The sequence below is a fragment of the Pleurodeles waltl genome, chromosome 4_2, assembly GCF_031143425.1.
Source record: "Pleurodeles waltl isolate 20211129_DDA chromosome 4_2, aPleWal1.hap1.20221129, whole genome shotgun sequence".
Lineage (NCBI taxonomy): Eukaryota > Metazoa > Chordata > Amphibia > Caudata > Salamandridae > Pleurodeles > Pleurodeles waltl.
Genome location: NC_090443.1, coordinates 34,183,858 through 34,200,282, shown reverse-complemented (window position 1 = coordinate 34,200,282; position 16,425 = coordinate 34,183,858). Strand labels below are relative to the sequence as shown.

Below are 16,425 nucleotides of genomic sequence, written 5' to 3'. Positions count from 1 at the left end.
AGCCAACACATTTGACTTTTCAGGTTGAAAAATTACAAACACTCAGCAACTACACCATTTCTACAGATTTAAAATGGAGAGATCAATCAATGTAACCAAATTCACACACAGAGGCGAAAAGAAACAAAATTTAGTTGCTCTCCAATTTAGGACAAGCACGTTGTCTATAGTAATGAAGTTGATTCTACATGGCACAAACAAAAATTATCAAAAGTAATAAAGCATTCCATACCAAGCAGCACACACTGCTCAAATACATGGAGGTCGGGGGCATGGTGTGCTGTTAGCACCTCCTAAGGGGCTGAAGGTATGACAAGTGGGAGAGTAAATTAATGTTTTCCGAAGGTCGATACAAAGCGGTAGATGAGTTTAAACTAACCGCCCTAATGCTAATTTGCACCACTATAAGATATTCTCAAAGAACCAACTCTTAATAAATAGGAAAATATAATATAGGCCAAACAGCCCAGATTAAAGCACCTAAGAAAAACATTCAGTGGACTCATGACAAAACCTCTGGTGGTCTGACATCAAGAATACATGGTACACAGTCACCCCACCGGGGGCTCCACTGAGCAAATGTCCAACTTCTACAGTACAACAAATCTTTCTTTAGCGAGCCACAGCAACAAAGTACATTCAAAAGTATGCAGTCTGGCATTCTTTTTTAATACAAATCCAAGGAATTACAAATGTCCAAAAATCGACACAACATATCCTGCACCCTGGCAAGCTACCCTGGGTTCAAGCATTTAGGTTTCAAAGATATTATTTCTATTCATTTCTAGACACCTACCTTATCATTCCCAAATGATATCACAATAATTGAGTGGCTCAGTCAAGAGATACTGCACTATGTTCTTGGTAGGATGGAAAATACTACTTACCCTGTAAGCATGTTTCTAGAGCTCAGACGTTTGGAAGTTATTTTTCTTTGAAGAAGTCTATGAAGTCACAAGATGTGGCATAACTCCTTTTGCTGTACATTAAGCAGGGGACACAGGATCCATGTTAGAATGGTTTTGCACAGCGGGTGAGTATTTATGGAGTATCAATGTAAGTATGGTGACAGAAGTACAATGTTCAGTGAAATACAGAAGGCAAGAGATCAGCAAAAGGCAAAGCTCTCCATGGAGGAGGTCAGGTGTATGTGAATCTACATGACTGCATGCCACAAACAGAAGTTTACAGGTTAAGTAAAATTATCTGTTCACAGCATGTGTGGCTGTATATACACATGCTTAGCACACACTGTAAAGCAGTGTTCTCCAGAAGCAGTGGCTAGAGTGTGAATGATGTCTGAAACAAGGCTGTTAATACTGTCTGGCCAGCTATGCCCTGTTGGCTGGTGAAGATGTACGCAGACGTAGTACCTGGTAAAGGTGCGTGGTAGTGATCAGGTGGATGCTTTACAAATATCCACTAGTGAACGTTTCTAAGGAAGGCCACAGCCATTCATTTCTTGAGGGAGAAGTGCACCCTAGCCGGGGCAGGTAGAACCCTCTTTGCTTTATGGCAGAAGGTATAAATACATTTTACTATCTACCTAGCTATAACCGCCTTGAATATGGGATGTCCTCTCTGAGGCCTTGAAAGGGAGACAAAGAGCTGATCTGATGTACAGAATGGCTTGATCCTGGCAAGGTAGTGTATAAGACATTTTTTGTCACCTAATGTGTGCAGTGCTCTCTCTGCAGCAGAATCTGGATGTTGAAACAATTCTGGGAACCCTATGGTCTCATTAAGGCGGAAAGGTGACGGAAACTTAAGGAGGAACTTAGGACTGCTTCAAAGAACAACAATCCCCTTGCAGAGTGAGCACTTGCAGTTTTGCTAATGCATCTAAGTGAACTAATGGCCACCAGGAAGGCAACCTTCCAGCAGAGGAACTGAAGGGTGCATTAATGTACACGTTCAAATGATTGTCTCATGAGCCTGATGAGAACTACATGGAGATGCTACATCGGAGCAGGAAGCGCTTTAGGGGGTATAATTCGCCTGAGACTCAATGAAAGCCTTAAGAAGTAGACTGCTAAAGTGGGACAAGTGTTGTGCTCTACAAGAAGGCTGTAACTGCAGCTACGTGTGCTTGATGCCTGCTTTTTGCAAAAGCAAAAAGGTAAGTGATACCCTGTTCAGTAGGATTTAACAATCTAGGTTCTTTGAAAAGCAGTAGTGAACAAAACCTTTTCACTTTGACGCATAGCAAGTCCAGGTTCTAGGCTGTCTGGCTTCCTTTTGGATGGACATACATTCCTTGAGAAGGTTGAGCTACCTGAACTCTAGGACTTCAGGTAACGAATCACATGGGTTAGCTGTCGGGGAACTGGATGCCTCACTCAACCTTGCCTCTGTGAGAGAAGGTCCAGTCTGCTCGCGAATCCTTTGTGAGGGCTGACAGACATCTCCTGGAGGGTGAAGTAAAAGGGTTGTCCTGCCCAAAGTTGGGGTTGCAAGAATGAGGATTAGAGATCTATGCCTCAGTTTCCTCACCATGTAAGGAAACAGGAGAGATGAAGATGCAAAAGCAAACATCCCTGACCAATTCATCTGTAGTGCACTGCCCATGGACTGTGGATGTGAGTAGTCTGAAATGACATTTGGGCAGTTTGCATTTTTGGCATGGCGAACAGGTCTATATGTGAGGTACCCCAATGTCAGAGTACCTGTGTAAGAAATGGGGAAGCAGATGCCAATTGTGGACTTGTTAATACGTCCTACTAAGCAGGTCTGCAAAGTTGTAGTCCACCCCCTTGGAGATACCCTGCCATGTGTTGAATGCTGTTGTGGAGTGCCCAATGCCAAATCACCTAGCCTAAGAGAGACAGTTGAGGGGAGTGCATTCTGCCCTGCTTCTGTAGGTAGTAAACAGCGATCATGCTGTCTGTCATGATGAGAACTACTCTGTCCCAAATGACTTGTAAAAAGGCTTTGAGAGCTAAGTGAATGGATAACTGCTCCACATAGTTGATATGATGACCAGGTTGTTGAGAGGGCCACGTTCTCCAGACAATCAAGTTGTTGCGATGCCTGCCCCACTCTGTGAGAGTGGCATCTCTGATGATGGTCACTTGCAGTACTGAATTTGAAAAAAGCCTGCCTTGCAAGTATTTATTGCTGCTCTAGCATTGCAGGGAGCAGTGCGCCTTGACCTGTACCAACACTAGACCATCATAACGGCCACTTGAGACCAAGACACTCTTGGAGGTTGGCGCATATGAAACTTTGCATGTGGAAAAAAGGTGATGCAGGAAGTCATCAATCTTAGAAGGTACCTGACAGCCCACACAGTGCAACCTGATGACTAGACTGAAAAAGAGGTAGCAACTGCTGAAAAGCTGTGATTCTCTGCTGGCTCGTTTAAGCTTTTTCCATGACTGCATCCAATAATGCCCCCAGGAAGGCACAGATGTATAGTGATGATCATGATAATCATTCCCAAATAGGTCTGTTGTTTTTTTCAGCAATACACTATCCCCTTGATTCGTTAGATTTATCCACACTGGGGATTTGAGGTCACTTGCCATTGTTTCATAGACAGGCATAATTAAAGATACGTATACTACAAGGATCGAATTTTTTTTAATGTTTTTCTGTGCATTCTCATAACATTGGAAACAGAATTACTTTGAAGTGTTCCCACTAAGATCCATAATGTGGTGAGTTCAGTATAGACTTAATGTTTTAATCTCACAAAATAGATTATACATTATGTTGACTGGGACTCATATTTTCTCCATAGGTGACCTGTTTTTCAGATGACTACTCCTGATGAGACCTTGCTATAAACAAAAGGCTAAAATGTCAACATTAGTTCTCCAGGTCATTGATTGTTTGAACTGATATCCATTAGGACTGTGATTCGAAACACCATCCTATTTGTCGATTTAGATGATACCAAGGACCACTACCTAATACTGCATTCTGCTGCTTTTAACTCTATATAATCACTTGTACCCTTCACTTTCACAGTCCCATTTGCACTTTGTATCCTTTTATGATAAATGTATATCATTCAACTATGTGATGTTTGAAATATACATTAAGATCGCAAATTGGATTATGAAGGCCTGCATACTGTAATCATTTCAAGAAATTGAATGGCTTGCAATCAGGGTACCTTAAATTGAGTTTGTGCTGGGTCAACTTTCTCCATTTCCTCATTGTCGGACTCACTGGAGGACATTGTTTCCGTACTGCATGTTGGCTGTGCGGCCAAGAGACAAGACTGGTCGGTGTCTTTCTGATCTAGAGTGAAGAGGCAATGATCTTCCCTGAAGATGCCTGGAGTTTCCTATGTGCTCTGATGGTGCATCCTCTTGTGTGCCCAGCACCGTTCCCTTTGATAAGTAAGTGTTTTCTTGGATCTGAAGACAAGGCAAAATGGACTGGAGATGTGGTCATGGTCGGGGTACAGGTACAAGTTGCACACCTTGTGCTGGCCTGCCCATGGATATTTCAAATAGGACTACCAGTTTTGAAAGGGTATCCATTACATCACCCATGCAGCATTCTTAGGCACAGAAGGACTGGAGCTGTCCAGTGCAGAAAACGGTCTTTGGTGCTGCCAAAGTTTGTCACACTTTGGAGAGACTAAAGTACCAGCACTTTAGAAGAGATGGGACTGAAAAGTAACCAAACATGGTGGTAAATGTGTTCAAGACATAAACTCAGAGTCCACTTGGTGCAAGTTCAAAACAGATGGAAAAACAATCTAACAGGGAATAGGTGCCTATGCAAAATGTATATCAACACATATGCTGCAGACACATTTCAATCACTGACATATGAGTCATGAACATGATCAACTCAAGTTACCTTTGTACCTGAATGCCCACAAATATTTCAATGAAGAACTCTGAAGACCCATCTCAATATTACTTTGGGCACTCTATTCTAAGGCGTTCTGAGGGTGCATTTAGTTCTTGTAAGAAAATGGCCCTTGTTACAGTTACCCCCCCCCCCCCCGACCCCCCCATGTTTTGCCCGATATTGATGCTGACTTGACAGAGCGGGCTGGGACCCTGCGAACCAGGACCCAGCACCAGTGTTCTTTCACTAAAAATGTACTGTTGTTTCCACAGTTGGCACACCCCGGGCACACAGATAAGGCCCTTGCAAAATGTACCAGTGGTACCAAGGGCCCTATGACCAAGGAAGGTCCCTAAGGGCTGCAGCATGTGTTGTGTCACCCTAAGGGACCGCTCACCTAACACATGCACACTACCATTGCAGGTTGTGTATGTTGGTGGGGAGAAAAAGGCAAAGTCGACATGGCATCCCCCTCAGGATGCCATGCACACAAAACACTGCATGTGGCATAGGTAAGTCACCCCTCTAGCAGGCCTTAAAGCCCTAAAGCAGGGTGCACGATACCACAGGTGAGGGCATAGCTGCGTGAGCAATATGCCCCTACAGTGTCTAAGTCCATTCTTAGACATTGTAAGTACAGTGTGGCCATATTAAGTATATGGTCTAGGAGTTTGTCAAAACGAACTCCAACATTCCATAATGGCCACACTGAATACTGGGAAGTTTGGTATAGAACTTCTCAGAATAATAAACCCACATTGATGCCAGTGTTGGATTTATTAAAAAATGCACACAGATGGGAATCTTAGAGATGTCCCCTGTTTTTTACCCAATTCTTCAGTGCAGGACTGACTGGTCTGTACCAGCCTGCCACTGAGAGACGAGTTTCTGACTCCCTGGGGTGAGAGCCTTTGTGCACTCTGGCGCCAGAAACAAAGCCTGCACTGGGTGGAGGTGCTTCACACCTCACCCCTGCAGGAACTGTAACACCTAATGGTGAGCCTCAAAGGCTCAGGCTTTGTGTTACAATGCCCCAGGGCACTCCAGCTAGTAGAGATGCCCAGCCCCCGGACAAGGCCCCCACTTTTGGCCGCAAGTCCAGAGGGCTAATTACGAAAAACAAGGACGAGTCACCACCTCAGCCAGGACCACCCCTAAGGTGTCCAGAGCTGAAGTGACCCCCTCCTTGCAGAATCCTCAACCTTGGTTTGGAGGATCAGGGCCAGTAGGGATAGGAATGTGCTCTCCTCCCCAAAGGGAGTGAGCACCAGGAGGGTGTAGCCACCCTCAGGGACAGTAGCCATTGGCTACTGCCTTCTAACCGTAAAAACGCCCCAAATATCGTATTCAAGGGCTCCCTGAACCCAGAGAGACAGATTTCTGATGTCCCTAAGAACGAAGAAGGACTGATTGAGTTGAAAACCCCTCAGAGAAGAGAAAGAGACAACAACTGACTCGGTCCCAGCCCTACCGGCCCATCTCCTGCTTCAAAAAGCTGCAAGAAAAGAAGAAACGTGTTCTGCAGGACCAGCGACCCCTGAAAAGCCTCAAGGGGACTCCCTGCACCACCAAGGTCCAAGAAACTCCTGTGGACAGCAGACCTTTTCAAAAAGAAGACAAAGAAACTATCATCAAAGGGACTCTCACCTCACCCCAGAAGCGCGAGTCCAACTTCTCTGCACCAGACACCCCCGGCCCATGTCCAGAGAAACTAACTAGCCAGAGAGGATCCCCAGGCAACTCCGACTATGTTTCTACCCTCGGCTGACCTCTCTACACCCCAACGACGCCGCCTGCTGAGGGAATCCCGAGGACCCCCCCTTGACCGCGACTCCCCAGGACGAAGATATCCATTGCCTGGAAACACACTGCACCCGCAGCCCCCAGGCCCGAGAGAAACCGACCACCAGTGCAGCAACGACCAGCAGGTGCCCCTCACCCTTGCCCAGTCAGTGGCTTTCCTGAGTGACCCCCTGTTCCCTGCCTGCAGCGCCTCAGTGACCCCCGGGTCCCTCCATAGACTTCTATTGAGAACCCGACGCCCTGTTTGCACACTGCACCCGGCCGCTGAGGGTGTGGTTTCTGTGCCTACTTGGGGCCCCTCCAGTACTCCTCCAAACCCCCCTGGTCTGCTGTCCAACACGGGTACTTACCTGCAAGCAAACCGGAACCGGAGTACCCCCTTTCTCCACAGGGGCCCATGTTATTTTGGCTCCTGTTTGACCTCTGCACCTAACCGGCCCTGTGATGCTGGTGCTGGGTGTTTGGGGTTATCTTGAACCCCCAACGGTGGGCTACCTATGCCCTGCAGACTGAACCCGTAAGTTTGTTACTTACCTCAAAAACTGTACTTTACTTACCTTCCCCAGGAACTGTTGAAAATTGTACTGTGTCCATTTTAAAGACAACTGTGTACATTGTTGATTCCTTTAAAAGTTCTAAGTATTACTGTGCAAAGTACCTTTCATTTAATGTACTTACCTGCTAAATGAATCTTGTGGCTCTAGAAATAAATTAACAAAATAATGTTTTTCTGTATAAAAACCTATTGGTCTGGAGTTAAGTCATTGAGTGTGTGTTTTCACTTATTGCTTGTATGGGTACAACAAATGTTTAACACTACCCTCAGATAAACCTAACTGCTCGACCACACTACCACAAATAGAGCATTAGTATTATCTATTATTGCCTCTGTCAAGCCTCTTGGGGAACCCCTGGACTGTGCACACTATCTCTCATTTTGATACAGTATATACAGAGCCAGCTTCCTACAGTTCCCAATTCACAAGAATGTAATATTATAGTACTTTTCCCAATAGGGTGGAAAAAGGATTGCACTACATTAGACCCTTTCCTACAACCAGTCAAAATACATGACTGGAGTTGGGGTGCTATGATGACACAGGAGGAAATCTTTGGACGTAGTACCTAAAATAAGACGCCAGCTTTCCTACAGGTCCCGGACAAGTTAAAAATATGTTCCAGGATTGTGCAATGGTTAGAAAGCTTATTAGATAATGAAGATGTAATACAATTTGTAATATTTGAAATAGTACTATTTCAGGAGAAACAGAACATAAAAGAATGTCAATTACTCATGTTTTGTGCTGTTTGTGTCGATAAAGGTCACAAACGGAAAACCACATAAAATGAAGGCAAGGCACAAAAGTGGACTGGCCACCTTAACTTCAAACTTGCTAATGGTTTGTGTTGTTCTGTTCGAGTTGGGGCAACACTAATACCTTACTGCCTCTATAGGTTAAAGCTCTCAGTTTTAGGAGGCAGCACAGCTGACAGCTTTCCTCTACTGCAGTTCTCCAGCTCAATTAGGAGTATCCAAGCCTATGGTTTGCTTCATGTGGGTCTCATGTTGGCAGGCACAACGTTCTAGAGACCTACATTGCCATCTCAGGATCCAGCACCTCCATTTAGAGGTTTGGACGTCCTCACCCAAGTTCTCCAATCTCTCCACACAGGTGAGACCCAGGAGCCTCAGACGTATTTCCCTTATTGTGTTGTCACCTCCATTGCATAACATTCAGACCATACCTGTCATAGCACTGTCCATGAAGCTCTCATGACTTTTTAACATTTGCATCTGCTCATGTAACTGGACATCCAATTTCGAGATATAGGGCTTCTGTTGGCCCACCTTTGCTCTTAGAGACTTCAGACTCCCCTAAATTGTAAATACTTTGCAATCAATATTCCCAATCATCTCACTCATATCTTTAAGTAGGTTGTGGTTTAATGCCTCAACTCTGTGTTAGCTTTGCCATATGTGGGTATGACGAGACACTCTTTCATGAGGTTGCTGCCGCTTGCTGAGAAGTAGAGAAGAAGTCTTTATGGTTCCGGTGCTTTTGTCTTACTGCTCCTTGGGTGACATACTGCACAATGGTTTGATATCCTACTCAGAGAATTTCAGCTAGTAGCATTCAATGAGTGCCTGTCAGCAGGAGAACATTTCCCCCAAGACCTCACAGTTCAGGCTTGTAATCATTCCAACATGCTTCTCTTCTTCTTAAGACTCACTGCATTGCAACATGAGAAGCCAGTTTCCTTGGTACTGCTCAGGATGTTTTAACAGCCTCCGTTCCGCACCCTCTAAGCCTAAACTCTCTATCCTGCCTTTCTTTTTTCCTCCCTGGTGTATCATAGCCTCAGCAATCATTATATGTGTAGCCTGGAGTCGCCATATTGCTATAGCCAATAGCAGAGGAAGTTATAGTGAAGGAAGTTTCATTTTTCCCAAGACATGGTGGTTCTTAGAAAAAAATAAAACTTCCACTATGCCATCAATATTCAAGCAACAAAAGCCAAGTATTAAGAGTGACTATACCCTTCTATAACTTTGCCTTCTGTCCAATGTCCATTCTTCATCAAATTTGGCACAACCCAAGGGAAGTAATTTTCATTTGTGATACATGTTTAAGATAGGCTGACTGGAACCAAAGTTATTGGAGCACCACATTTTTTGGAGTGCAAATCTATCCTTTGAATCTATGAAGGATAATTATAAGCACAGGTCAGCCACATGAGGAAAAGTAAGAAAGCAGAGCAAGGCGAGATAGCCCAGCTGCACTCAAACACACTAAGCACTGCACACCTGGTGCACTAAGAAAAGGCAAAAGGACAACTGCACTTCTGAAGCAGCTAGCACATGCACACTTTAGGGCATTCAAGAATGACACTGTCATTTCACCCCGGACTCTTAAACGTGGTACTGCCCTCCTTTTCATAGCGATCTGTCACATTCCGGTCTCGTTTAGCATTATACCCACTTTCCTCAAGGTCCAAGACTTTGTGTCTCTTACCATGTTTCAAATGCAATGAACAGAATGTTTATGGAAAAGTGTAATTACAGTATGTAGAAGCAGAAGCTGAGCAGCCAGAGGAAATACACTGCATGTAGGATTTTGGCTTTTTGAACTGTGCTGATGAATTTGCAGTGCACAATGTTTTAGAAATGTGGAAACAGTTCATGTCTGCTGTTGAAGATACTGAATTTCACATTTATCTATGCCTTCAGCCCTGGGCTCTCGATGTTCTTGGCTCCATATGCCTGCAACCCTACACTCCCTTTCCTTGAAGCAGCAGTGGTCATTGGTGCACCTCTGTATCTTATACAATTTTAGAAAGGGTGTCTTCACTCCGTTTCAGTAATAACGTGCCCTCTTATTCTGGGTTCTATGTGCTGCCATAGATTCTGTCCTTTGCTACATGCTCTATATTGTTGGGCTGCTCCAGTCAACTCTTTACAGTTCCACTGCCAAATGCTCTAGCCTATGCCGAGTAATTCTTTGTCAGGGGGAAGTTGCAAGTAGGACAACTCTTGTCTGGTCCTCACAAATAATCTGACCTCTATTGTGTGCTCCTTTTCCTTCTGCTGGGATGACTACTGCCTTCTCACCAATCCTTATACATTCTACCTTGGGCTCCTTTCCCTAGAGAAAACAGTGGTCATGGATCCGCCCTCCATACCTCAGGGAAGTTGCAGGCAGGGCCACTCGAGTCACAGGGAGAAAGCTCCATGTCCAGGGAGTAGTTCAGGCTCCGTATGTGACAAGCGTTGATGGCTTCGGGAGTGATGTTCAGCTCTCTGGCCGCACAAACTGACAAAGGAAGATGGCTGCAGGCAAACTGGAGATGAAGCACAAAAAAATATGGAATAAGAAAAAGAAGAACAAGGGATGCAATGCAAAGCATATAAAGACAGATTGGTAGGAGAAAAAGAACCAGTTATCTGTAATAATGGTTTTGTAGCTTTATGCACGTATTAACATGCTATGCATTTTCCACTATCTAATGCTGGGCCTGGGACTGTTTATTTACAAATGTATGGGTTGATTTAGAGTTTGGTCAATTGGTTACTCACTCACAAACGTGATGGATATCCCATATCACAAGTGCATTATATCCTAAAGGACTTGTAATAAGGTGGCTGGGATATCCATCACATCTGTAAGGGAATACCAGTCTACCAAACTTTAAATCAGGTCCTTATTTCTCACTGACATCAACATAGGGGTCTACCAAAGGCACAATGCCCAGTAACAAATTCTATTTCAGATTCTTTAAAAAAAAAAAAAAAATTAAGACTTTATAACATACAGCAGATTTACTTCATGAAGTCAGAGAAATATAATAAAATACATTTTCAACGTATGCACAGCCCCTCCCACATGCAGTCAAAGTAGAATAGATATTAGAACATTGGAATGTTGTTAGCTCCATTGAAAACAATGGAGTGCTGCGGGCTTTTACAGGCCGGTAAAAGCCCGCAGCGCCAACATTCCAATGTTCGCTTTGTTCACAGCAACAGCTATGAACAAAGCCTCACGGAGCCAGAGGGGATTTTAATCCCCTCGGGCTCCGTGAACATTTTTTTTTTTTAATAGAACATTCTGCCCTGAGTGGCAGAATGTTCTAATAGCCTTAGAACCTGCCGTAGCGGGCTCTAACGGCTATTAAAGTCCCTCTCCCTTGTTAAATGCCCTCGCCTTCGGCTCAGGCATTTAACGCGGGGAGCGGGCCTTTAATAGCCGTTAGAGCCCGCTACGGCGGGTTCTAAGGCTATAGTGGTGAACACTACGGAGCCTAGAAATAAGTCAGGATTAACTCCTGTAACCTGGGCTCCAATCTACTAGCAATAAGAGTCAAAACTAACTGGATGGATGTGCATCAAGTCAGCCGTGTTGCCAAGATTTATAGTCATGACTGGTGGAAAGGTCTCTCATTGCAAGGGAGATATCGAACTGACGGCCATACATTAAGGGTAATCAACTGATAGCATGGAGGGCTGTTTCGAAGGCTGTATGTTCAGGATATCTACATAAAATAGTTCCCTTTAGCTTCTCTGGGGGTCAATTCCTTTATGTATTTGGGTATTTGATACAGAGGCTGTTCCTAAAAAGGATGGTTATTCTCACCCACTTTCAGGTGCATGCTTCATTATGGCGTACCTCCTCACTCTGACCATCTTACTGGTTTGTGTACTCTTGCGTATACACAAATATAGAGTAAAAGGAATTTCACTCCAAAGTGTGTAGTGAAATATTGTCATCTGTTTCTCTCTATGGTTGTAGGCTGCAATAAATGGGTCCACAAGAATTAAAAATATGTGAAAAGTGGTTGTTTTTATTATATTTTATTATTTACACAAAAAACCTCTCACCCTGATAACAGCCCCCAAGGGAGATCACTACAAATCAATAGAGTGGTCAAAGTGAGGAGGTGCCTGAGGATGAAGCATGCCACTGGAGATGGACGAGTGTCCCTCCCTTTCTAGAAATACCCTATAGCATTGTTGTTAATCTTCTGAAGGGCCCTCCCCCTGGCATCAGTGGACCCTGGCTAATTTCTACAAACTGAACCTCACAACAATTTACAAAATATGTATCAAACAAATACACAAATTATACAACACTTTCACAAATTTTTAAAAAACCAAAAAAATTTAATTGGAAGGTTCGCCCTTTTCAAAATGTGGTTTCATTTAATTTAACATAGCACTTGCTCTCTTTTTTGGAGAAACATACCAGTCATTCTCATGAGACCACTAATCATTCATACAATCAACAGTTTTTTGTGCTCCCACGAATCAAGCCAAGGATGGCAACTTAATTTGTAGCCTCAAATTTCACATTCCTTTAAATTTACAGAGCATTTTAAATTTCCAATTTTACATTTTTTATGTATACATATATACTTAATCAACCTGCCAATATTATTTCATTTTCTAAGCAGACATTGTCCCCCCCTCCTCCTGGGTCGACGCTGCAGATCCCAGGTTAGGAATTGCGGCCCATAGTGAGGGTATGATAAAGATCTTGAGGCAAATAGTTAGTTATCATTCTTCTGTCCAAAGGGTTAGTAGGGACCAAATGTTTTTTAGGTTTCTAAATCCTTAGTAGCAAGGTATTCAACAACTCAAGAAAAAAACTGGTCTCTGACTCACACCAACAAGTGGCTTGGTAGAACCAATATGAACCATCTGCAGAGGGTGAAAATGATAAGTATGAATATTGCAATAAAATGAATTTCTGTTATCGAGCACGGACAAGATAATCAAAGACTATTATCTGGTCTGTATTAGCTTTCTGGCCACCCACGTTTTGGGGATTAAGACTAAAGGTAATCTCACTGGTGAAACACAAAGCTGCACATTTCTAATGGAAGTGTCAGCCTTCTGACTTTCTGGATGAGGCGTCTTCTCTCTTTTCAGAGCCTCTCATCCGAGACTCAGAGAACGAAACAAGCCCAACCCAACTAATATTCAAAGCCTTTGAAGCCTCAACACTGCACACGCATCATGATCAAATTTCCTTCCAACAATACTCCTCATTCTAGTTAACCTATACCATCTTAAAACAGTACTGAGGGAATAACATGAAAGGAGTGGATTTCAACTTTGTGAAATCCAGAAAAGCATAGGCAAATAAAACAAATAAGCAAGTATGGAAAGTTGCCTGTAGAAAGGAAAATGCAAAAAGGTATCAAAAAACGCCTACAGGTCAGAAAACTCAAACCCACAAGAAAGAGTACTAACCGAGGGCACCACAGTGAATACACAAATCGTGTTCAAATAGTGATTCTGCAGCAACAGAAGAAATGAGGGTGAATGGATGGGGAGGGAGCATGGATGGATGGGGAGCGGAGGCAAGAGGCCTTCCAATTTCACACAGTCAAGGTAGGAAGGAGCTCTACACTGGGTTCATTTTCAATGTGACTGACACACATCAAGTAATGATCAGTTTGCAGCTTGTACTGTTGTAGTGTTGTAGTTCACAAGCAATGCACTCCACTACCAGTTAGTGTATGATTCAGAATAGTACAGTTTATTTTTCTTTGAAGTCTTTGTTTTGGGTTTGAGTGTGTACAGAAAGACTTGTGATCAGATCCCTGAAGCCCAACATATCCAACAACACAGTTTCCCTCTAAATTATGTTACTGTGTTCATTATTAGAATGTGTATGTGTCCTAATTTAAAAAAAGGGAGAAACTAGTAATTAAGTATTTTATTTAAGAACACCAGACTGCTTTGTTGCATCCAGGTAGGGTGGTGGATTGCTAAAGGTAAGTGAAGTTTTGTATTTGCAGCATTCGTTGTTGTCTACAATCCGTGCACAACATGTGATTAAAGAACACAAAACCATTTTCCTGCATCTGGGGGGGGGGGTGAGAAATCACATGTGAACCTACAAGACAACCATCTGCAAACAGATTGGTACAGGTAAGTAAAGTTTTTCATTTGCAGCATGTATTGCTGTGGATCGCATACTGTGTGCATACTGTAAAGCAGTACCTCCCTTTTCTCCAAAAACGGTAACTTGCAAAAAGTAGTGAAGAGCATTTTATGAACAGTCTGGCCAAAATGACCTTTATATCAGCAGTCATCCTTTGTGAACTAATGAACATGTAGCAGCTATACCCAGGTCAGCTAATGGAATGTTTCCTAGAAAATCCATTTGTGACCTCAATTTCATTAGCAGAGTGTACTAATGAAGTACTTGTAAGTGTGTGTCTTGCTCTAGCATCACACATTTGTATATATTTTTAACAATTCAAATAGCCATTGCTAATTAGCAATCCCTTATAGGAGTATGCTACTTACCCTGTAAGCATCTTTTGTGGCACGTACTGCTGCAAATTCATATGCTGGGCAACTTCCTGCTATTTAGTAATGGGCTAAAACTTTAGAACTTGTTTTTCTTAAACAAGTCTTTTTTGTCACTGACGTGACATCGAGTCTCCTGCTGCTGTTCGAGAGAATGTGCATGTCAAACAGAACAGCACCATTGTTTGATTGTTAATTTTTTCGCCTTTCATGTTGGTGAGTGAGGATGCAGTTATCAACTACAGTAATTGATGTTGAACATGCGTGTAACATGAGGAATATTGTACATGTTCTTAAGTATGAATTATGCTACCTCCCCTGTAAAATCAGTTTGTGGCACCTAGTGCTGTAGATGTACATGCTCTGCATACTCCTGTCATCTAGTGTGGAGTCCTGATGTGCGCAAGTCGTTTTTCTTTGAAGAAGCTTCTGGAGTCACGAGGTAAAGTGACCCCTCCTCTCGGGGATATCACGCATGGGCATCAATTCTTTTGTTTGATTGTTTTCCTGCAGTCGGGTGAGAATGGAGTGTAAGTGTTAGAAAGAGATGTCCATGTTTATGAAAGTCTAAATGAATACTGCAATGGCCACAGGTGTCCGGGGAGGAGGGCAGGCACATGTGAATCTACAGCACTGCATGCCACGAACAGATGCTTACAGCGCAAGTCATGTAATCTGTTCGATAGCATGTGCGGCTATAAATACACATGCCCTGAATAGACTGTAAAGCAGTGCCCTCCAGAAAGCGGAGGCTGACCTGTGGGTGTTGCAGTTGTTTGAAAAAGGGTATGAAGCACTGCCTGTTCTACATATGCTTTTTGGGTGTGCTTGTACATCCACACAGTAATGTTTAGTGAAAGTGTGTGGAGTTGACCATGTAGCTTCTTTACACATTTCACCCACTGGTATATTTCCCAGGAAAGCCATGGATGCTCCTATCTTACGAGTTGAGTGTGTTTGAGGAGGTGTGGACAAAGTTCTATTAGTTTTGGCGCAACAAGTCTTAATGCATTTAATTATCCATCTTGAATGCCCGATTTAGATATTTCCTCCCCTATGAGGGGACGAAAAAGAATGAAAATGTCACTTACCCAGTGTACATCTGTTCGTGGCATCAGTCGCTGGAGATTCACATGTTCTGCATAGCTCGCCATCTGGTGTTGGGTCGGAGTGTTACAAGTTGTTTTTCTTCGAAGAAGTCTTTCGAGTCACGGGACCGAGTGACTCCTCCTTCTGTCTCCATTGCGCATGGGCGTCGACTCCATCTTCGATTGTTTTCCCCGCAGAGGGTGAGGTAGGAGTTGTGTTGTAGTAATAGTGCCCATGCAATGGAGTGACTAAGTATGTACCTATTTAAGGTTAAAATAATATATATACAAATGTACAAAGTTGAAGCTAACTTCCGAACTGCTACAGGCTCCCGGGGAGGTGGGTGGGCACATGTGAATCTCTAGCGACTGTTGCCACGAACAGATGTACACTGGGTAAGTGACATTTTCAGTTCGATGGCATCTGTCGCTGTAGATACACATGTTCTGCATAGACTAGTAAGCAGTTATCTCCCCAAAAGCGGTGGCTCAGCCTGTAGGAATGGAAGTGGTTTGAAATAATGTTCTTAACACGGCTTGACCTACTGTGGCTTGCTGTGCGGATAACACGTCTACACAGTAGTGCTTGGTGAACGTGTGTGGCGTAGACCATGTGGCTGCCTTACATATTTCTTGCATTGGGATGTTTCCTAGAAAGGCCATGGTAGCACCTTTTTTTCTGGTTGAGTGTGCCCTTGGTGTAATGGGCAGTTGTCGTTTTGCTTTAAGGTAGCAGATTTGGATGCATTTAACTATCCATCTGGCTATACCTTGTTTTGATATTGGGTTTCCTGCATGAGGTTTTTGGAATGCAATAAATAGTTGTTTAGTCTTTCTGATGTTTTTCGTTCTGTCAATGTAGTACATTAATGCTCTTTTGACATCTAATGTATGTAGTGCCCTCTC

General features: G+C 43.4%; 1 protein-coding gene across 1 annotated transcript in view; it reads right to left on the bottom strand.

The window, feature by feature from the left end:
* Positions 1–16,425, bottom strand: part of ADCY6 (adenylate cyclase 6) — a 362,703-nt gene that overhangs the window by 133,495 nt on the left and 212,783 nt on the right. The window contains exon 16 of the mRNA XM_069230504.1: positions 10,297–10,455. Coding sequence (XP_069086605.1) covers positions 10,297–10,455 — 159 coding nt within the window. The remainder of the gene's footprint in view (positions 1–10,296; positions 10,456–16,425) is intronic.